At 45.4% G+C, this 23,200-nt stretch overlaps 3 protein-coding genes and 1 long non-coding RNA gene across 5 annotated transcripts in view; 1 reads left to right on the plus strand and 3 right to left on the minus strand.

Annotated features, from left to right (window-relative positions):
- The window catches only part of LOC149982155 (uncharacterized), a 472,901-nt gene that overhangs the window by 242,298 nt on the left and 207,403 nt on the right, over positions 1-23,200 (plus strand). The window lies entirely within an intron of this gene.
- LOC110530745 (putative G protein-coupled receptor 148) lies at positions 5,187-10,772 on the minus strand. Of its 2 annotated transcripts, none has more exons than XM_036986435.2 (4): positions 10,426-10,772; positions 8,001-8,261; positions 6,188-6,350; positions 5,187-5,704 (listed from the first exon to the last, which is right to left on the minus strand). In XM_036986435.2, exons 1-4 carry the CDS (start codon positions 10,770-10,772, stop codon positions 5,309-5,311), a joined length of 1,167 nt encoding a protein of 388 aa, XP_036842330.2. In that variant the 3' UTR covers positions 5,187-5,308. The 2 variants fall into 2 exon arrangements, 1 of the variants encoding a protein (XP_036842330.2); XR_016482665.1 differs by having other exon boundaries at positions 5,479-5,704; positions 6,071-6,350.
- Positions 10,898-15,915, minus strand: LOC110530746 (putative G protein-coupled receptor 148). The gene has a single exon (XM_090182795.1). The coding sequence runs from the start codon at positions 13,299-13,301 to the stop codon at positions 12,297-12,299; it is 1,005 nt and encodes a 334-aa protein (XP_090038921.1). The 5' UTR covers positions 13,302-15,915; the 3' UTR covers positions 10,898-12,296.
- On the minus strand, positions 16,313-22,520 carry mterf4 (mitochondrial transcription termination factor 4). Its single transcript, XM_021614000.3, has 4 exons — positions 22,433-22,520; positions 21,667-22,102; positions 21,108-21,292; positions 16,313-16,805 (listed from the first exon to the last, which is right to left on the minus strand). The coding sequence occupies exons 1-4, from the start codon at positions 22,457-22,459 to the stop codon at positions 16,419-16,421; spliced, it is 1,035 nt and encodes a 344-aa protein (XP_021469675.1). The 5' UTR covers positions 22,460-22,520; the 3' UTR covers positions 16,313-16,418.

Consider the following 23,200-nt stretch of genomic DNA (forward strand, 5'->3'; position numbering starts at 1 on the left):
AGTAGAGTTGAATTCAGCCGAGTACAGCAGAGTTGAATTCAGCCGAGTACAGTCCAGTACAGTAGAGTTTAATTCAGCCGAGCACAGTCCAGTACAGTAGAGTTTAATTCAGCCGAGTACAGTCCAGTACAGTAGAGTTTAATTCAGCCGAGTACAGTAGAGTTTAATTCAGCCGAGTACAGTCCAGCACAGTAGAGTTTAATTCAGCCGAGTACAGTCCAGTACAGTAGAGTTTAATTCAGCCGAGTACAGCACAGTACAGTAGAGTTTAATTCAGCCGAGTACAGTCCAGTACAGTAGAGTTTAATTCAGCCGAGTACAGCACAGTAGAGTTTAATTCAGCCGAGTACAGTAGAGTACAGTAGAGTTTAATTCAGCCGAGTACAGCACAGTAGAGTTTAATTCAGCCGAGTACAGTAGAGTACAGTAGAGTTTAATTCAGCCGAGTACAGTCCAGTCCAGTAGAGTACAGTACAGTAGAGTTTAATTCAGCCAAGCACAGCACAGTAGAGTTTAATTCAGCCGAGTACAGTAGAGTACAGTAGAGTTTAATTCAGCCGAGTACAGTCCAGTCCAGTAGAGTACAGCACAGTAGAGTTTAATTCAGCCGAGCACAGCACAGTAGAGTTTAATTCAGCCGAGTACAGTAGAGTACAGTAGAGTTTAATTCAGCCGAGTACAGCACAGTAGAGTTTAATTCAGCCGAGTACAGTAGAGTACAGTAGAGTTTAATTCAGCCGAGTACAGTCCAGTACAGTACAGTAGAGTTTAATTCAGCCGAGCACAGCACAGTAGAGTTTAATTCAGCCGAGTACAGTCCAGTACAGTAGAGTTTAATTCAGCCGAGTACACTACGATACAGTAGAGTTTAATTCAGCTGAGTACAGTAGAGTTTAATTCAGCCGAGTACAGCACAGTACAGTAGTTTAATTCAGCCGAGTACAGTAGAGTTTATTTCAGCCGAGTACAGCCCAGTACAGTAGAGTTTAATTCAGTCGAGTACAGCACAGTACAGTAGTTTAATTCAGCCGAGTACAGTAGAGTTGAATTCAGCCGAGTACAGTCCAGTCCAGTAGAGTACAGTAGAGTTTAATTCAGCCGAGCACAGCACAGTAGAGTTTAATTCATCCGAGCACAGCACAGTAGAGTTTAATTCAGCCGAGTACAGTCCAGTAGAGTACAGTAGAGTTTAATTCAGCCGAGTACAGCACAGCACAGTAGAGTTTAATTCAGCCGAGTACAGCACAGTAGAGTTTAATTCAGCCGAGCACAGCACAGTAGAGTTTAATTCAGCCGAGTACAGCACAGTACAGTAGAGTTTAATTCAGCCGAGCACAGCACAGTAGAGTTTAATTCAGCCGAGTACAGTCCAGTAGAGTTTAATTCAGCCGAGTACAGTCCAGCACAGTAGAGTTTAATTCAGCCGAGTACAGTCCAGTACAGTAGAGTTTAATTCAGCCGAGTACAGCACAGTACAGTAGAGTTTAATTCAGCCGAGTACAGTAGAGTACAGTAGAGTTTAATTCAGCCGAGTACAGCACAGTAGAGTTTAATTCAGCCGAGTACAGTAGAGTACAGTAGAGTTTAATTCAGCCGAGTACAGTCCAGTCCAGTAGAGTACAGCACAGTAGAGTTTAATTCAGCCGAGCACAGCACAGTAGAGTTTAATTCAGCCGAGTACAGTAGAGTACAGTAGAGTTTAATTCAGCCGAGTACAGTCCAGTCCAGTAGAGTACAGCACAGTAGAGTTTAATTCAGCCGAGCACAGCACAGTAGAGTTTAATTCAGCCGAGTACAGTAGAGTACAGTAGAGTTTAATTCAGCCGAGTACAGCACAGTAGAGTTTAATTCAGCCGAGTACAGTAGAGTACAGTAGAGTTTAATTCAGCCGAGTCCAGTCCAGTCCAGTAGAGTACAGTACAGTAGAGTTTAATTCAGCCGAGCACAGCACAGTAGAGTTTAATTCAGCCGAGTACAGTCCAGTACAGTAGAGTTTAATTCAGCCGAGTACAGCACGATACATTAGAGTTTAATTCAGCCGAGTACAGCACGATACAGTAGAGTTTAATTCAGCCGAGTACAGCACGATACAGTAGAGTTTAATTCAGCCGAGTACAGCACAATACAGTAGAGTTTAATTCAGCCGAGTACAGTCCAGTACAGTAGAGTTTAATTCAGCCGAGTACAGTCCAGTAGAGTGCAGTACAGTGCAGTATAGTGCAGTACAGAGTAATTCAGTAGAGTACAGTACAATAGAGTTCAGTAGAGTCCAGTGTAATTCAGTAGAGTACAGTACAATAGAGTTTAGTAGAGTCCAGTGTAATTCAGTAGAGTAGAGTACAATAGAGTTTAGTAGAGTCCAGTGTAATTCAGTAGAGTACAGTACAGTAGAGTTTAGTAGAGTCCAGTGTAATTCAGTAGAGTACTGTACAGTAGACTACAGTACAGTGTAATAACACGTTTAATTTGTATAGCGCTTTTCATTACAGCAAGAATCTCAACGACGCTCTTAAAAACAAAACATTATGGTAAGCCTATTGACAGTTCTGACTGGAAGATCTCCCACAGCCACCCACTGCAGTCCAGAACAGTTGAATTCAGTAGAGTACAGTACAGTTTCATTCCGTAGAGTACGGTACATTAGAGTACAGTACAGTTGAGTTTAATTCCGTAGAGTATAGTACATTAGAGTACCATAGTTGTTTAATTCAGTAGACTACAGTACAGTTGCGCACTGAATACACAACTTTTGTTACTGTACTCTACTGTATACTGTGCTGAATTAAACTCCTGTACTCTACTGTATACTGTACTGTACTCTGCTGTATACTGTACTGTACTCTGCTGTATACTGTACTGTACTCTGCTGTATACTGTACTGTACTCTGCTGTATACTGTACTGTACTATGCTATATACTGTGCTGAATTAAACTCTACTGTACTGTACTCTGCTTAATTAAACTGATGTACTGTCCTCTACTGTATACTGTACTGTCCTCTACTGTATACTGTCCTCTGCTGTATACTGTCCTCTGCTGTATACTGTCCTCTGCTGTATACTGTCCTCTGCTGTATACTGTCCTCTGCTGTATACTGTCCTCTGCTGTATACTGTCCTCTGCTGTATACTGTACTCTACTGTATACTGTACTCTGCTGTATACTGTACTGTTTACTGTTCTGTCCAAAATTGTGAAATGTTGACATCTTTGATTGCTTCAGATGAACGAACACACACACACACACACACACACACACACACACGTTCCTGTTTGAAAAAGTATTCCAGTTTATAGATTTACTTTTTTCACTTTAATAAAATATGTAATTTTCATCCAAATATCAGATGGCTACTGATTGTTCTATTAAGCATTTATATGACGATTTGAGTGGAGTAAGAACTACAATGTGAAGCAAATAAACTACGTTCAATTTATTGTTACTTATTTATTTTTAGTATATTAGATAGAAATACTGTTCAATAAAGAAAGCATTTACTTTTTTTTCTAAACCGTTCTAAATTGGTTCAATTTATGCTGAAAAACAAAAAGGCAAACATTGTGACAACCAACCCCATATTGTCCTGACAACCAACCCCATACTGTCCTGACAACCAACCCCATACTGTCCTGACAACCAACCCCATACTGTCCTGACAACCAACCCCATACTGTCCTAACAACCAACCCCATACTGTCCTAACAACCAACCCCATACTGTCCTGACAACCAACCCCATACTGTCTTGACAACCAACCCCATACTGTCCTGACAACCAACCCCATACTGTCCTGACAACCAACCCCATACTGTCTTGACAACCAACCCCACACTGCACTGACAACCAACCCCACACTGCACTGACAACCAACCCCACACTGCACTGACAACCAACCCCATACTGTCCTGACAACCAACCCCACACTGCACTGACAACCAACCCCATACTGTCCTGACAACCAACCCCATACTGTCCTGACAACCAACCCCATACTGTCCTGACAACCAACCCCATACTGTCTTGACAACCAACCCCACACTGCACTGACAACCAACCCCACACTGCACTGACAACCAACCCCATACTGTCCTGACAACCAACCCCATACTGTCTTGACAACCAACCCCACACTGCACTGACAACCAACCCCACACTGCACTGACAACCAACCCCATACTGTCCTGACAACCAACCCCACACTGTCCTGACAACCAACCCCACACTGTCCTGACAACCAACCCCATACTGTCCTGACAACCAACCCCATACTGTCCTGACAACCAACCCCACACTGTCCTGACAACCAACCCCATAATGTCCTGACAACCAACCCCATACTGCCCTGACAACCAACCCCACACTGTCCTGACAACCAACCCCACACTGTCCTGACAACCAACCCCATACTGTCCTGACAACCAACCCCATACTGTCTTGACAACCAACCCCACACTGTCCTGACAACCAACCCCACACTGTCCTGACAACCAACCCCACACTGTCCTGACAACCAACCCCATACTGTCCTGACAACCAACCCCACACTGCACTGACAACCAACCCCATACTGCCCTGACAACCAACCCCATACTGTCCTGACAACCAACCCCACACTGTCCTGACAACCAACCCCACACTGTCCTGACAACCAACCCCACACTGTCCTGACAACCAACCCCATACTGTCCTGACAACCAACCCCATACTGTCCTGACAACCAACCCCATTACTGTCCTGACAACCAACCCCATTACTGTCCTGACAACCAACCCCATACTGTCCTGACAACCAAACCCACACTGTCCTGACAACCAAACCCACACTGCCCTGAAAACCAACCCCACACTGCACTGGCAACCAACCCCACACTGTCCTGACAACCAACCCCACACTGTCCTGACAACCAACCCCATAATGTCCTGACAACCAACCCCACACTGTCCTGACAACCAACCCCACACTGTCCTGACAACCAACCCCACACTGTCCTGACAACCAACCCCACACTGTCCTGACAACCAACCCCACACTGTCCTGACAACCAACCCCGGGATGGGGTTGCTTGTCACAAGTGGACAGAGTGTTTGATGGCTTACAACTCCATGTTGGAATAAAATATGAGGAGAAAAAGGGTCCTCATTTTAACTCAAGACCTTGATATTTCTCTTAATATTGAAAATTCTCCTGTAAGATATACTGATGCTGGGGAAAACACCAGAGTGAAACGTGTGTCAACCGACCCATCTCCTCAATTCTTCTTCTGTGCTAATATTCTTATAAGTCCAGGAAAATGTTTCATTGTTTTATTCTCACAAGACAGGCGAGACGGCGGTGGGCCGCTTCAGCCCATAAAAGGCAAACAAGGCCTCACGCAGGTGCCTGTACCTGAGGCCGTACAGGTAGGGAGCCAGGGCCTTGGGGAGCACCAGGAGGATGTTACACGCCACCAGGGACACCCACAGGTTGGCACGCAGGTCCAGGGCATCAAGGTGGCAGTAGAGCAGTAGCTTGATGAGAAGCACCAACATGGGCAGGAAGGACAGGATGAGGTGGAGGTAGTGGATGAGGAACGTGCCTTTGGCCCGGGAGGAGCGTTCACCTCTCCACACGCCAGACATGCGGGTGCGACAGTACAGAACGACATAGCCAGAGAAGACCAGGAGCAGAATGAGGAGGACGCCTGTGACTGCCAGCAGCATGGACACCTGAGAATTACAATGTAATGTAATGAGACAGAAGCCAGTAGTATGCAAAAACACATACTGGTTTCACTTTACAATACATAAAGTACATCTTAGACCAAAATAATAACTACACTACAGTCCCTGGTTCGTATCCAGGCTGTATCACATCCGGCCGTGATTGGGAGTCCTAGTTAAATAAATAAAATACAAATATATTTTTTGTAATATACATAAACCTTCTCACTCTTGAATATAATTATTGTTTAGGTTTACACCAGATGCAGACAACCCTGTCCCTATAGTGCTGCAGGTACTGCATGAGTTTGTTCCAACTTCGCACCACACCAACTGAGCTAATTGATCTGGAATTGCCTAAATTCAACACACCTGGTCTTCCAGTTCGGTTTAAAAACATGAAGCACTGCAGGACCAGGGTTGCCTATCCTTGGTTTACACAGTAATCTCCATTGCGATTGCTTGGTTATTTGATTGACTGAGAGCCACCTGCATGGGAGTGGACTGGCTGACGGTGAGGACCAGCAGGAGGGGCAGGGAGCAAATGTGTAGGGAACAGGGTCCAGTAGAGTGGTACCACACAAGCACCCCTACAGATGCTGCTGGTAAGAAAATAGACACAGCCCAGATACCAGCGATCGCCCTCCTCGTCCTACACACACACACAGAGACAGAGAGAGGGGGGGAGAGAGAGAGAGAGAGAGGGGGGAGAGAGAGAGGAGAGAGAGAGGGGGGAGAGAGAGAGGAGAGAGAGAGGGGGGAGAGAGAGAGAGGGGGGAGAGAGAAAGAGAGGGGGGAGAGAGAAAGAGAGGGGGGAGAGAGAAAGAGAGGGGGAGAGAGAGAGGGGGGAGAGAGAGAGGGGGGGAGAGAGAGAGAGGGGGGAGAGAGAGAGGGGAGAGAGAGAGGGGGGGTGAGAGAGGGGGAGAGAGTTGGGAGTGAGAGAGGGGGGAGAGAAAGGGAGAGAGAGGGGGGTAGAGAGAGAGGGGGGAGAGAGAGAGGGGGGGAGAGAGGGGGGGGAGAGAGAGGGGGGAGAGAGAGGGGGGGAGCGAGAGTGAGAGTGGGGGGAGAGAGAGGGGGGGAGCGAGAGTGGGGGGAGAGAGAGGGGGGGAGCGAGAGTGAGGGGGGGAGAGAGAGAGGGGGGGAGAGAGAGAGAGAGAGAGGGGGGAGAGAGAGAGAGAGGGGGGAGAGAGAGAGAGAGAGGGGGGAGAGAGAAAGAGAGGGGGAGAGAGGGGGGAGAGAGAGAGGGGAGAGAGAGAGGGGGGGTGAGAGAGGGGGAGAGAGAGGGGGGGAGCGAGAGTGAGGGGGGGAGAGAGAGAGGGGGGGAGAGAGAGAGAGAGAGAGGGGGGAGAGAGAGAGAGAGGGGGGAGAGAGAGAGAGAGAGGGGGGAGAGAGAAAGAGAGGGGGAGAGAGGGGGGAGAGAGAGAGGGGAGAGAGAGAGGGGGGGTGAGAGAGGGGGAGAGAGTTGGAAGAGAGAGAGGGGGAGAGAGTTGGAAGAGAGAGAGGGGGGGTGACAGAGGGGGAGAGAGTTGGGAGAGAGAGAGGGGGGGTGAGAGAGGGGGAGAGAGTTGGGAGAGAGAGAGGGGGGAGAGAAAGGGAGAGAGAGGGGAGAGAGAGAGAGGGGGGAGAGAGATAGAGAGGGGGAGGGAGGGAGGGAGAGAGAGAGAGAGAGAGGAGGGGGAGAGAGAGAGAGGGGGAGGGAGAGAGAGGGGGAGGGAGAGGGGGAGGGAGAGACACAAAATGAGGTGGAAACTGAGCTGTACTTCCTAACCTCCTGCCAAATGTATGACCATATTAGAGACTCATATTTCCCTCAGATTACACAGACCCCAAAAGAATGTGAAAATATTGATAAACTCCCATATCTACTGGGTGAAATACCAGTGTGCCATCACAGCAGCAAGGTTTCAGATGTGTTGCCACCAGAAAAGGGCAACGAGTGAAGAACGAAAACCATTGTAAATATTTCTGTTGATTTACTTTCCTTTAAAAAAAAAAGTAACTTTATTTGCACATCGTTACCACACTGTATATAGACATAATATGACACTTGAAATGTCTATTCTTGTGTGAGCGTAATATTTACTGTTCACTTTTTGTTTATTTCACTTTTGTTTATCCATTTCACTTGCTTTGGCACAGCAGCAAGATTTGTGACCTGTTTCCACATGAAAAGGGCAACCGGTGAAGAAGTGGAGGAAAGATGGAAGATAAATAACAGTTTCTCTAAACTCCATCCATTATTACATCATACAGTGAAGTCATAAGAAGTACTGATAAGTCTCCCAGCCCGTGTTCCCATTACCTGGAGACGGGCCACAGGGCATAGTATCGAAGTGGAGCCATCACAGCCAGTGAGGTGTCCAGCACCATGGCCTTGGTACTGAAGATCCCAGCGCAGTACAGCAACCCCAGCAGGAAGAGGATGGTAGAGCACGCCCACTCTGACATCAGTACGCCCGTCGCATTCAGACAGGCACTCACCATGTACAGCGACACGAACAGCATGTCGCTTAGCAACGCATTGGCTAGGAGGAGGTAGCGGGTCTCCTGGCGCATCCAGGGGCTAGGAGGAGGAGGGGAGGATGAGGAGGGGAGGAATGAGGAGGAGGTGGTGGGGGGGGGGGGGGAAGAGGAGGATGAGGAGGGGAGGAATGAGGAGGAGGTGGTGGCGGGGGGTGAGAGGAGGTGGCAGAGGGGGAGAGGAGGAAGAGGAGGTGGGGGGAAGAGGAAGAGGAGGTGGGGGGAAGAGGAGGTGGGGGGGTGAGGAAGAGGAGGTGGGGGGATGAGGAGGAGGGGGTGGGGGGAAGAGGAGGAGGGGGTGGGGGGAAGGAGGAGGAGGAGGTGGGGGGAGGAGGAGGTGGGGGGGAGGAGGTGGGGGGGAGGAGGAGGAGGTGGGGGGGGAGGTGGGGGGGAAGGGGGAGGTGGAGGGGGGGAAGGAGGAGGAGGAGGTGGAGGGGGGGAAGGAGGAGGAGGAGGGGGGAAGGAGGAGGAGGAGGGGGGAGGAGGAGGGGGAGGGGGGGAAGGAGGAGAATGATGAATGCTACATATGCCTAATTCCAAATCAACTTTACCCTAACCCTAACCCTAACCCTAATTCCAAATCAACTTTACCCTAACCCTAACCCTAATTCCAAATCAACTTTACCCTAACCCTAATTCCAAATCAACTTTACCCTAACCCTAACCCTAACCCTAATTCCAAATCAACTTTACCCTAACCCCTAACCCTAACCCAGGGGTTTCAAATCCAGGGTGTCGGCAGGTTTTTGGTTTTCCTTTTCAATAAAGATCTAGACAACCATGTGAGGCGAGTTCCTTACTAATTAGTGACCTTAATTCATCAATCAAGTACAAGGGAGGAACGAAACCCTGCAGACACTCGGCCCTCCGTGGAATGAGGTTGACACGTACCCTAACCCTTATGTGCTTAAGTAGATCTGAAAGCATTGGTTAAAACAGTAGCATTACCACACCTATCTAACAGGTCTACACACCACCACACCTATCTAACAGGTCTACACACCACCACACATATGTAACAGGTCTACACACCACCACACCTATCTAACAGGTCTATACACCACCACACCTATCTAACAGGTCTACACACCACAACACCTATCTAACAGGTCTATACACCACCACACCTATCTAACAGGTCTACACACCACCACACCTATCTATCAGGTCTACACATCACCACACCTATCTATCAGGTCTACACATCACCACACCTATCTATCAGGTCTACACACCAACACACCTATCTATCAGGTCTACACACCACCACACCTATCTAACAGGTCTACACACCACCACACCTATCTAACAGGTCTATACACCACCACACCTATCTATCAGGTCTACACACCTATCTATCAGGTCTACACACCACCACACCTATCTATCAGGTCTACACACCACCACACCTATCTATCAGGTCTACACATCACCACACCACCACTTCTATCTATCAGGTCTACACATCACCACACCTATCTATCAGGTCTACACACCACCACACCTATCTATCAGGTCTACACACCACCACACCTATCTATCAGGTCTACACACCACCACACCTACCCATCAGGTCTACACATCACCACACCTATCTATCTATCAGGTCTACACAACACCACCACACCTATCTATCAGGTCTACACACCAACACACCTATCTATCAGGTCTACACATCACCACACCTATCTATCTATCAGGTCTACACATCACCACACCTATCTATCAGGTCGACACACCACCACACCTATCTATCAGGTCTACACACCAACACACCTATCTATCAGGTCTACACACCACCACACCTATCTATCAGGTCTACACATCACCACACCTATCTATCAGGTCTACACATCACCACACCTATCTATCAGGTCGACACACCACCACACCTACCTATCAGGTCGACACACCACCACACCTATCTATCAGGTCTACACACCACCACACCTATCTATCAGGTCGACACACCACCACACCTATCTATCAGGTCTACACACCAACACACCTATCTATCAGGTCTACACACCACCACACCTATATATCAGGTCTACACATCACCACACCACCACACCTATCTATCAGGTCTACACATCACCACACCTATCTAACAGGTCTACACATCACCACACCTATCTATCAGGTCTACACACCACCACACTCATGCATCTGATCTAAGGGACAATTTTGGATTTGGGGTGACTCACCTGGTCAGGATTCGGGTGAGGATGACAGGAATCACCAGAGAAACCGCGAGGAAGCCCAGGATGGGGCAAACATGCATGGCCCTGGATTGGCGCGGAGGCAGGAAGACGTGCCACTCGCGGGTGAACAGCTCCACCTGTCTCTGGAAGGAGTTGGTAGTCGTGTTTGTCGTGTCTGAGGTGTTGCCGCTGGTCTCAGAGGAGATTCTGCTATGTCTCTCAGCGTGGCCAGAGCTGTTGTACCAGGTTCCAAAGGCACAGAGGAGAGACAGGACCACTTGGTTCTCTTCAGCGGCCATCTCTACAGAGCCAACGTGCCGTCTCCCTCTTCTTTGCCCAGTGTCCACCATACCCGACCGACTGTGTCAACAATGAGTTTGAGGAGATAGTGTTTTTCTTTTCTATCAGGCCATTAGAGGTGATGCCACTGAGTGTGAAGTCTTCCATTAGGCAATCCACAGATCCGTTTGTTATTGGTCTCCTTGGACACCCAGATAAGGGCAAACAAGTCTTTAGAGGCAAATGGACAGAAATGCTACTTTGCCATAATATTACGGTCATAAAACCCCAGCTGTTAGGTGCTTATGTAGCTTGTTGACATCATTTAATGTGTGACGATCGTGTAGGTTGCATTTGGGTTATGTAGAATTGATTCAACCCCACCTACATTGTTTTTAAACAAGCTCAATGTTCAGTGCATGAAACAGTCCCAGCTGCTTTAAGAGTATATGGCAAAGCAACAATAACAAGAACCTTCTCAAAGTAGACACCCGACAAAACCAACCATTTTAAAGTCTCCACATAACGAGAGGAATATGGTATGTGGAAATAAGAGGCACTGAACCTGCCAATGACCTTTCATTATTTGGGGAGATACTAGGACAGACATTCCAGAACAACATATAAAACAAACATCATGGCCCCAAGAAATGCTAATCTCTCTCCATTAAAAATAACGGGGGAGGTTTGCATTTTATTTAGGGGGGATATGATATTTGTGCTTCTGTAACATGTTCACTCATCATTATTCAGGATTCATTCAGGATTATCTGTAACCATGGTAGCATCCACATTAATGTAGAAGTGTTTAGAAACATACTATATTCTTATTTACAATAAAAGTAACTCCAAACTGACACAATACATTATTTACCATTCATTTCTATTTGGGTACAAAATAATCTGAAACACACCCAAAACAAACAGCAAACGCATCCAACAAGTTTGTAGAGTCACAAGTTTGATGTAATAATTGCGTGCTGTGAATATGGGACCAAATACTTAACTTTGTACTACTTTAATACACATAAGTGAACTTGTCCCAATACTTTTGGTCCCCTAAAAGGGGGGGGGGGGGGGGGGGGGACTATGTATAAAAAGTGCTGTAATGTTAAACGGCTCACCCAGTATGGATGAAAATACTCTCAAATTAAAGTTGACAGTCTGCACTTTAACCTCAGTCATTGTATTATTTCAGAGCCAAAACAACAACAAATGTGTCACTGTCCCAACACTTTGAGCTCACTGTATCTGCATTGACACATGGAATAGCGAAGGGCTAGTGTTATCGGCTAAGACACAGAAATAGCTTGGCGATAGTACCAATTTAATGAAAAAAGGTTAAAAAGTTAAGCAATTAATGTTGTTTTTCCTCTTTAAAAAGTGATGGTCTTTTCAAGGCAGCTTTGGGGTTGGAGAATGATTTTGCACATGGCAAACCGTGGGTCACAAGAGAACATAGTGGGCTTCGTTAGGTAAAAATATTTGTGGACCAATGCTTTAGGCTGGGCACTCTCACAAGAGTCTCTATTAAACAAACCCTTGGCCCGCTACTTTCTCTTTATGGGGTTGTGAGAGTGTGTGGGTCTTTATTTCTAGGCCACAGTGACCTGACTAAGCCTCCTGCGTCGGTGCAGCACCGCCAGCAGAGTATCAGAGATATCCCTATACCACAGACCATACAGGTAGGGAGCACAGGCCCTGGGCAGTAGCATCAGCATACACATATTGACAGTGTTGATCCACACGCGGATATCCTGGCTGACCTCCTGGCGCTGGTACAGAACCAGCTCCACAGTGAAGACCAGGCCCGGGCTGAAGTAGAGCAGGAGCAGAACCCCGTGGGCCAAGAGGGTTACCCGGGCTCGGGAGTAGCGGCTCTGCCAGATGCCCTGGGTCTTGGTGACCCAGTAGAGACGGCCGTAACAATACAGGATGAGCAGGGTGCAGACAACGGCTCCCATGGTGAAGTAGATGTGAACACCCACCATCATCTCGCTGCCCATCTTGCCTATGGAGATGAGAATGAGACACACCTCTGACCTCTGTGGGGCATTGTCCTCCATCACCTCCATGACGATGACCAGGGAGAGGGGGTACATGGCGGCTAACAGCCAGACCCCGACTAGGATCTTTCGGGTACGGGCCGGGGGGAGCAGGTCGTGGTAGTGGAGGGGCCAACGTACCGCCACGTATGTATCCACCACCTTTAGTGTGACGGTCAGCACAGCGCAGCAATACGCCACAGCGGTCACTGCCGAAACCAGCTCACAGAGTACCCTCAGCATGGCTACCCCCAAAGTATTACAGACTACAGTGACAAGGTTGAGGGAGAGGAAGAGCATGTCTGCGGCCAGGGTGTTGGCCAGGAGGAGGTAGCGGGTCTCCTGGCGCAGGGAACGGGAGAAGAGGATGCAGGCCAGGAGGATGGGGTTGGCCAGCAGGGTGGCCAGGGTGAGGAGGGAGGCGGGGATCAGGAAGAGCTCCAGGTGCCAGCGCTGCAGACTGTCATACCACTGGTGTGAACTGTTGGCCATGGCTGCCATGTTCTCTGATAGAACCATCTGGAACTGTGTGGTTAGATGCTGGGTCGTATTCATTACTGCACAGTGTAGCAAAACGTTTTGCAATGGAGAACGAAAACAAGCGTTACTTAATGGACAAGATCAGGTCGTCCCTCCCTGTTTCAGTTCGTTCTCCTCCGTTTGGTGCCAAGTAAATACGGCCCTGGACAGGGCATCTGAAGTGAAGGTGGTCCTTTGTTTGTTTTCTGTGGATTAAAACAGACAGTATTGTAACTCTGTGGACAGGTGCAGGACGCCTTTCCTAAAGATGGTCCTCTTTCTGTGGGAAATCAGATGGACTGAAACAATGGTAAAAAACATAATCTAAAGTTAGAGCGGGCCTAGCTTTTTACCAGTGATTTAGAACCTAATACATTTTATTATGAAGGGTATACAATTGATGTATCTAGATATCCGAAAGGTTGCTAGTTCGAATCCACCGAGCTGAACAAGGTAAAAATCTGTCGTTCTGCCCCTGAACAAGCACTGTTCCTTGGCATTCATTGTAAATAAGAATTTGCTGTTAACTGACTTGCCTAGTTAAATAAAGGTTAAATAAAATTTTAAAAAATATGCTTAATCTCATTCTTTTCGGCTGTCTAGGAAAGCCTAGATGTTATATTACAGTAAGACGGAGAGATTTCAAACCCATTTGACCCTCTATACGACTGTCAGCGTGGACCTTAATTAACAGACTGATTAAAACAAACAGCGGTGTTCATCTGAAGGAGCTTATCTCTGCATTATATGGACACAGGTACTGTGATGGAGAGGCTTCAGCAAACTAGTTTATTTGAAGTTATTAGGTAAACATTCTTCAATATAGCAGATAGCTAATATTATTTCAATGGAAAGTCATCTGCACTCCCTCCCTCTCTCGCTCGCTCGCTCACTCAGGCAGAGCGTAGATGTCATCTGCTTTGCAATTTACACAAGATATTTAAATGAACGACAAGATTAATCTCGCATGAATTCAAATTCGAAACCACAGTGTCATAATCACAGCCATGTCTGTGAACTTAGGTGTCTAAATACACAGTTACTATGTTAATTAACAAGGTACGTTTCCACCACCCGTTAGTGTGTCAGCACAGCAATACGCCATGACCTTCACTCCCGAAACCAGCGCGCAGAGTACCATCAGCATGGCTACTCCCAAAGACGTTCTCATTTAGGCTACATCATCTGTTCTCCCATCCAGCGCCTACCCTGTTTAGCTTCAGATAGATCAAGAGACATTCAGGGTGGTATGGCTGCTAAACATCCACTATTACTCAACTCATAGCTGACAGTCATAAAAAGAATATATACATTTTGAATGATATAGCAATCTATTTAAAATAGCTGATCAGTTCACACCTTTCTATTGATCATTATTTAGTGATAAATGATCTAACCATTAATATAAATGATGATTTTGACTTTGTCACATCAGACTTCGTGCTTTAGCTTCTTAATCAATGCAGTTTTAATCAATAAACTGTCATTACAAAACAAATGTGGTGCATCAACTTTTCTCCCTTGTCTAGAACATGAACACAAAAGGTAAAAGCCAGTCAAGTTTAGACACACCTACACCTATCAACAAGCGTATCGATCAACCAAACCCAGTCAAGTTTACAGACTTACACCTATCGACAAGCGTATCGATCAACCAAAGGCAACGTTTCATTAATGGAACCAGTTCCCGTCAACAATAAATAAAAGTCAGAAGTGATTTTCTTACCTAATTTTCAAAGTAATGGCTGGCATTCATCCATTAGTCTTAATGCTTCTATAAATCAATGATCCAGCGACTGACTGACTGCACCACTTGCCTTATCAGCCCTGATGCACTGTCTGTTGACTCATAGAACATAACACAGGGATGTATAAAGACAGGGCCACTTAGCTGTTTCACAGAGACACGGGCTGCGTCTCATTCCAGGAAACTATGTATCCTCCACTCCTGCCTTACTCCCCATCACAGATCTGAGAAACATGGTTGGTGTAAGTCAACAGTGCCACTTTCAGTTTCCACCATATTGCTTTCACCCATAAAACCCTATAAGGTTTAGCAAGGTCAAAGAGGGGAGGGGAAACAACTTTGTGGAAGGAAATGCAGCCATAGATCATCAGTGAATAGGATCACTCTCCCCCTCTCAACCAGACAGTTGGGACTAAACTAACAGTGTAGGTGTAAGCCATGCCAGTTCAGAGTGTTCTTATCCATTAGCCCTCCTGGTGTTGACATCATCTGATCTCATATCCGGATGGGACAGACTAATGACTAAGCCGCCATATGCTGCCTGGGGCCAGGCCAACCCTGACAGGGAACACTATGGTGCTGGGGCCAACCCTGACAGGGAACACTATGGTGCTGGGGCCAACCCTGACAGGGAACACTATGGTGCTGGGGCCAACCCTGACAGGGAACACTATGGTGCTGTGGCCAACCCTGACAGGGAACACTATGGTGCTGGGGCCAACCCTGACAGGGAACACTATGGTGCTGGGACCAACCCTGACAGGGAACACTATGGTGTTGGGGACAGACCAACCCTGACAGGGAACACTATGGTGCTGGGTACAGACCAACCCTGACAGGGAACACTATGGTGCTGGGAACAGACCAACCCTGACAGGGAACACTATGGTGCTGGGAACAGACCAACCCTGACAGGGAACACTATGGTGCTGGGGGCAGACCAACCCTGACAGAGAACACTATGGTGCTGGGGGCAGACCAACCCTGACAGGGAGCACTATGGTGCTGGGGACAGACCAACCCTGACGGGGAGCACTATGGTGCTGGCCTCAAAGTGTCCACTTCACTTTACCCTAGTGTTGCCATGGATACCTGGACAGGTAAATACACAAATGGGCAGTCAGGTGCAGTTTTGAGAATGAGATGAAAGTTGTTGCCATCCCAACAGAACATGTTCATGGGTTTTTACAATTGTGTGTTTGTTCAATGAGCGGACAGTCACTGATGGCAGACACCATTTTACTAAATGTTCATACAACAGCTCAATAACAGTCAAAAATAGTCAAGCAAAGGCCAGCAATCAAAATGGAAATACTTTATTTCATTTTTTTCAAGTGATAAATAGCTAGATCATTTTAAATATCCATTCTGTTTCAGATATCACCGGTTCCTCCCAGTCTTTAGCCTCATTTCTTTCTCCTCTGCCTATAGCCACTTTTCATGTCTTCCTCATCTTCGTCTTCCTCTTCATCGTCATCATCACTGTCAGCTCCCATGTCCCTATCCTGCTCCTCATCCTCCTCCTGCCATTCTCTCGCCATCATCTTCTGAAACACCTTAAACTCCTCCCGTGTTGCCATGGCGATGTCAGCGAGGTAAGTTTCCTCGGCGACGGCTAGGATGTCTTTGAGTTTGGGGTTGACTATGAGAGTCTGGCCCTTCTTGTCTGGGGTCTGGTACAGCCCCCTGCGCTCCAGGAAACTGTGTCTGCAGCGTACTTCCTCCAGGGTGACACGGAACAGCTTGGACTTCACCATCTCCGCCTGCTTGACCCCCATGCGGAAGTAAGTGTACTGCCGAGAGGGATGGGGGGGAAAAAGGTGTAAGAACACAAAGAAAACTAGTGTGATATATTCGACATAAAGGACCAACATACTTAAAAACATATGCTTAATGATCAGCCAACCTGTTGAAGTTCTCTTGTAGCTGGAGCTTTCATTTCTTTACTGAACCAATAGGGAACTTTGCATTGAGAATCGTATTTTACCATGGCAAAAAAATACAGTGGTGTAAAAAGTACCCAATTGTCATACTTGAGTAAAAGTAAAAAGATACCTTAATAGAAAATGACTCAAAAGTGAACGTCACCCAGTGAAATACTACTTGAGTAAAAGTCTAAAAGTATCAAAAGTAAATATAATTGCTAAAATATACTTCAGTATCAAAAGTAAAAGTATAAATAATTGTACATTTCTTACAGCGTCATTATCTTGTTTTTTACATTTTATTTACAGATAGCGAGGGGCACGCTCCAACACTAAGATATAATTTACAAACAAAGCATGTGCTTAGTGAGACCGCCAAATCAGAGGCAGTAGGGATGACCAGGGATTTTCTGTTGATAAGTGTGTGAATTAGGCCATTTTCCTGTCCTGGTAGTGTTCAAAATGTAAAAGTACTTTTGGGTGTCAGGAAAAATGTATGGAGTAAAAAGTACATCATTTTATTTAGGAATGTAGTGAAATAAAAGTTGTCAAAAATATAAATAGTAAAGTATAGATACCCCAAAAAACTACTTAAGTAGTACCTTAAAATATTTGTATTTAAGTACTTTACACCACTGCAGAATTGAAAACATGAAGCCAAACTCTAAAAACCTGCTGTCACGACTTTCCCTCCTGGGTGAGGATCACAGAGAGCAACCCCCCCCCCCCCCACCAGAGGGGGGGGGGGGGGTTGGGGGGGTTGTAAACTTTCTCTCTCTGGCCCTTTGCAGTTTGGAGAATGGAATGTCTGGGTGTTACAACAGAGAGAGACCTTGCAATACTTTAACATCAAAAGGATGGAAACAATATTTCTAACGTAAATAATGTGGGAAATGGTTGGTGGGGCTCCAAACAACAATCATGTCAAATTAGTTGTTGTTTTGTGATATCATTAAGGACGGTATAACTAAATAACAATAACTGTACAAATGTATACGAACCCAGTTATCAGATTTACATCTAAATGTTTTGGAACTTATATGATTAAATATGAAACTATTTGTGAGAAGATGAAATATGATTTAAAGCCTTCTAAAAGGGATAATTGTTTTTCCTAAGAAACTTTTGCCAAGTCATAACCAAGCGCCCACGTGAGCACAAACATTGTGGCAACATGATGGAACCGCCCTCCAAGGCAAGTGCATAAAAGGACTCCTAATGAAATTTACATTACACCAGTACATTGCCAGGTTGCTACTGGTGTGTAAATTGGTTCAAAACTGCTAGACCAGTATACGTGCAGAGCGAGCTGAATACTTGACAAATGGTCTAAAACTACAAGACCCCTCTGAAACTCGACGAGTGAAGAAGACTAGACTAAGACACGCGCCGCCTGCAGCTCTGCATGTAAAGTAGTCTAGAACTTTGACCAAAGACACCAGGAAGATCTTATCAAAACGACCACTGGAACGTCTGATGTATTCATTCTAACAAACACTTCCAGAATAAAGAAAGCCTACTACTACAACTGAGGACACTGTGACCTCTGGTGGACAACCAGAGACTTACACAACCAGAGAATTTGTTGAACTATTCGTCACGGACGGATCAAGTGGTTTCAGAGACGACAGACAGGAATCTTGGCGTAAATAAATACATTGCAATTCTTTTCGAATGAGCGGTCGTTCATGTTCAAACTATTCACATTCCCATGAGCATATTATTCAACTGTATGTAACTGTATGTACGATAGTTGAATTCCTTGGTCTCTCTTCCCGCTCTTTCTTTCCCCACCCCTTTCATTGTGTAACAAGCCGTCAGTCCACTAGGGACTTTTCCTTGCATTATGTTTGTAATCAACGTATTATCTATCTATTATTATCTGTTTATGTAATTCTGTGTGATTATTTTGTAAATAAACAATGAAGCCAATTTGTGTATCGCTGAATCATCATTTAGACTAGGGTTCGTGCAAATTTTAAGTCAACGACGTTCAGAATGAGACTGATATGAGGTAATAATAATTAATGGATGACTAATATAATGATATGTTAGCATTTATTCTTGAGTTAATTTGGGAAACGGTAACTTGTTAAAAAACTTTCAAGATTGCTAATGAGTTACATGAACCATTTAATCACGTAATAATTCAACATAGTTAATTGATTTCATAAAATAACCGTCCATTAACGATAGCCACGTCACGACACTGCTGTATGTAAAATATTGTGTGCTGTAGCCTGGAAACTGAATATACAGTGCCTTGCGAAAGTATTCGGCCCCCTTGAACTTTGCGACCTTTTGCCACATTTCAGGCTTCAAACATAAAGATATAAAACTGTATTTTTTGTGAAGAATCAACAACAAGTGGGACACAATCATAAAGTGGAACGACATTTATTGGATATTTCGAACTTTTTTAACAAATCAAAAACTGAAAAATTGGGCGTGCAAAATTATTCAGCCCCTTTACTTTCAGTGCAGCAAACTCTCTCCAGAAGTTTAGTGAGGATCTCTGAATGATCCAATGTTGACCTAAATGACTAATGATGATAAATACAATCCACCTGTGTGTAATCAAGTCTCCGTATAAATGCACCTGCACTGTGATAGTCTCAGATGTCCGTTAAAAGCGCAGAGAGCATCATGAAGAACAAGGAACACACCAGGCAGGTCCGAGATACTGTTGTGAAGAAGTTTAAAGCCAGATTTGGATACAAAAAGATTTCCCAAGCTTTAAACATCCCAAGGAGCACTGTGCAAGCGATAATATTGAAATGGAAGGAGTATCAGACCACTGCAAATCTACCAAGACCTGGCCGTTCCTCTAAACTTTCAGCTCATACAAGGAGAAGACTGATCAGAGATGCAGCCAAGAGGCCCATGATCACTCTGGATGAACTGCAGAGATCTACAGCTGAGGTGGGAGACTCTGTCCATAGGACAACAATCAGTCGTATATTGCACAAATCTGGCCTTTATGGAAGAGTGGCAAGAAGAAAGCCATTTCTTAAAGATATCCATAAAAAGTGTTGTTTAAAGTTTGCCACAAGCCATCTGGGAGACACACCAAACATGTGGAAGGTGCTCTGGTCAGATGAAACCAAAATTGAACTTTTTGGCAACAATGCAAAACGTTATGTTTGGCGTAAAAGCAACACAGCTCATCACCCTGAACACACCATCCCCACTGTCAAACATGGTGGTGGCAGCATCATGGTTTGGGCCTGCTTTTCTTCAGCAGGGACAGGGAAGATGGTTAAAATTGATGGGAAGATGGATGGAGCCAAATACAGGACCATTCTGGAAGAAAACCTGATGGAGTCTGCAAAAGACCTGAGACTGGGACGGAGATTTGTCTTCCAACAAGACAATGATCCAAAACATAAAGCAAAATCTACAATGGAATGGTTAAAAAATAAACATATCCAGGTGTTAGAATGGCCAAGTCAAAGTCCAGACCTGAATCCAATCGAGAATCTGTGGAAAGAACTGAAAACTGCTGTTCACAAATGCTCTCCATCCAACCTCACTGAGCTCGAGCTGTTTTGCAAGGAGGAATGGGAAAAAATTTCAGTCTCTCGATGTGCAAAACTGATAGACATACCACAAGCGATTTACAGCTGTAATCGCAGCAAAAGGTGGCGCTACAAAGTATTAACTTAAGGGGGCTGAATAATTTTGCACGCCCAATTTTTCAGTTTTTGATTTGTTAAAAACGTTTGAAATATCCAATAAATGTCGTTCCACTTCATGATTGTGTCCCACTTGTTGTTGATTCTTCACAAAAAAATACAGTTTTATATCTTTATGTTTGAAGCCTGAAATGTGGCAAAAGGTTGCAAAGTTCAAGGGGGCCGAATACTTTCGCATGGCACTGTATGTGACTCTGGATGACAACATAATGTTTGTTTTCAACATCAGGGCTGTTTTCCTAAAGCAGTTAAATGTGTTTCGGGTTTTGTTTCTTTGCCCCGATACTAACGAGTATTGCGAAAATGCTATTGCCCCGGCCCAATATTTTGGTATCAACCACATCCATTGGAAGAGTGAGTCCCTCCGCTCTGACCTCATCCAATGGGTTTTGAGAATGGGGCGAGAGGAACGCAGTTCATCAAGGATATTAGATTGAGAATCATCATATAACTCTCAGTGAGTGTGACCTCTGACCTGGAACTTGTACTCCAGCTGTCCCAGGTCATCCTGCACCACGGCTGGAGAGTCTCTGATGATGTCAGTGGCCTGCTGGACAGTGAAGGCACACTTCTCCCTGAGGAACCTGGCCACTGTGTTCACCCTCCTCAAAGGCAGGGTCAGGATCTGGGGGTAGTGGCTCACCACCCGCTGCAGACTTCCTGTAAAGAGACAAACAGGGGTTACAGAGCATCCATGGCAAATGGGTGGAAGATGTTATGCACATACACATCCAATGCAGTGGAGGCTGCTGAGGGGAGGTCGACTCATAATAATGGCTGGAATGGAGTCCAAAACATTGGTTTGATACCATTCCAGCTATTGTTATGAGCCGTCCTCCCCTCAGCAGCTTCCACTAATACAATACCTTTGTGAATATTGTAGATATTCCAAAAAAACACACATACATATATATTTAATAACAATCACTTACGTCAGTTATGCAAAGTGTAATTCACTGGCTCTGACCATCAAATGATAAATTACACTGTACAACCTATGAGAATAGAGTGCCAACACAGGTTGATCCTCTCACCTTCAAGCAGCCCTAGTCTCCTCAGGTTGTCCATACGTTGCTGCAGCTGAGTGCCCTTTACGTAAAACAACTCTGGACACTTCTCCAGGACTTTCAGCACACTAGATGGGTTGAGGCCCAGGACGAACAGAGCCATGAGTGTGGAAGAGGCATGTTCACTCTGCCCCCCTCGACCCTTGTTTGCTGCCTCTAAGAGTTGATCTGCCTGCGTGTCTGTGAAGCCCATGTCAAGTAGAGCCCGTATGGATAGCTCCCTGCCCGGCTGCAGTTGGAGCTGTGACAGGTCTGTATGTTGATGCAGGGTGCTAGTCTGGTTGTGGGTGGAACAGAGGAGTCTGCATGTCATGAAACCTCGTTGTCGTACATTGTCACTCCCAAGGATGGTTCTTAGGTTCAGGACTGGGCAGGTTGCATTTCTCAGGGTCCATTGTAGAACCTGCAGAAATAAACATGGTAAAGTAGCAGATGTGTAGCTGGAAATGAAAATGGTAGCTCGGTGGTTCACTTTGTAGCATATTGTTCAGACAAGGACTATCAGGTCAGGCATTCAAACCTGTGGTGTCAAAATACATTACTTGACCTAGCCAACTATCAAGCATGCTAGCTATCAAGCTAACTTAGTAGTATAGCTGCTCAAACCCGTTATCAAACGGTGAAAGTGTTACTACGGTTAAAAATATAGACCTCCGTTAATTCATCATAATTAAGATTTACATTACATCAGCACAAAATTCTTAGAAATAGTAAAAAGTAGATGCCAGCTTACCAGACGTCTGGTTGCTTGAACGCTCATGTTTGTCCGTCTGCAAAATATGTCCCCCTAGACTTGTGCACTAGCATAAGAGACCGTTCCGTCCACAAAAAAATCAACATTGGTTCTGCCTCGTCTTTTCAAGTTTCACAGTATAATAAGTGCATCTATACTTGATATTATGAAAAAGTAGTTAAAGCTAGAATCCTTAACCACGCTCAAATTCAGAGCTAAAGATGCTGACCAGCCATGTCAGAAGTATAGTTTTAACCATGTTGAGGCTAAACATTAACATGGTTTACACAAATTGGAGTTAAACAAGCTTATACATTTCGTGTTCTGATGGGGTATGACAGTTAAACAAAGCTCAGTTTAACTTCAACGATGTGTATGTATACTCTCCCCTAAGCATTTATATGGACAGTGAAGCTAAAGCATTTAATTCTGCTCTATACACAGTAATTTTGGATTTGAGATCAAATGTTTTGTGTGACAGTACAGAATGTCATGAGGGTATTTTCATACATGTTTTACTGTTTAGGAATGAAAGCATTTATGCATCTAGTCCCCCCCCATTTGAAGGTAACAAGTATTTGGACAAATTCACTTGGTGTATTAAATTTAGTTTTTGGTCCCAGATTCCTAACACAAAGACATCCAGTTTTTTGGATGCATTTGCAGTTTGTCTTGGTTGCGTTTCAGATTATGTTGCACCCAATAGTAATGAAGTCATTGGAGTCACTTATTTTAAAGAGTTTCTGAATACAGTTACATTAAATGTGG

The sequence above is a fragment of the Oncorhynchus mykiss genome, chromosome 8 (assembly GCF_057628025.1).
Source record: "Oncorhynchus mykiss isolate SJ-2025 chromosome 8, ASM5762802v1, whole genome shotgun sequence".
Lineage (NCBI taxonomy): Eukaryota > Metazoa > Chordata > Actinopteri > Salmoniformes > Salmonidae > Oncorhynchus > Oncorhynchus mykiss.

What these genes read in the sequence shown, in the direction of transcription:
- LOC110530745 (XM_036986435.2), bottom strand. Translation starts at nt 10,772, where the DNA reads ATGGTGGACACTGGGCAAAGAAGAGGGAGACGGCACGTTGGCTCTGTA. An exon ending in CTCACCCGAATCCTGACCAG is followed by an intron (nt 8,262 to 10,425) that starts GTGAGTCACCCC and finishes TCCTCCTCCTAG; the next exon opens with CCCCTGGATGCGCCAGGAGA. An exon ending in GCCCTGTGGCCCGTCTCCAG is followed by an intron (nt 6,351 to 8,000) that starts GTAATGGGAACA and finishes GTGTGTGTGTAG; the next exon opens with GACGAGGAGGGCGATCGCTG.
- LOC110530746 (XM_090182795.1), bottom strand. Translation starts at nt 13,301, where the DNA reads ATGAATACGACCCAGCATCTAACCACACAGTTCCAGATGGTTCTATCA.
- mterf4 (XM_021614000.3), bottom strand. Translation starts at nt 22,459, where the DNA reads ATGAGCGTTCAAGCAACCAGACGTCTG. An exon ending in TTCAAGCAACCAGACGTCTG is followed by an intron (nt 22,103 to 22,432) that starts GTAAGCTGGCAT and finishes TTATTTCTGCAG; the next exon opens with GTTCTACAATGGACCCTGAG. An exon ending in GAGACTAGGGCTGCTTGAAG is followed by an intron (nt 21,293 to 21,666) that starts GTGAGAGGATCA and finishes GTCTCTTTACAG; the next exon opens with GAAGTCTGCAGCGGGTGGTG.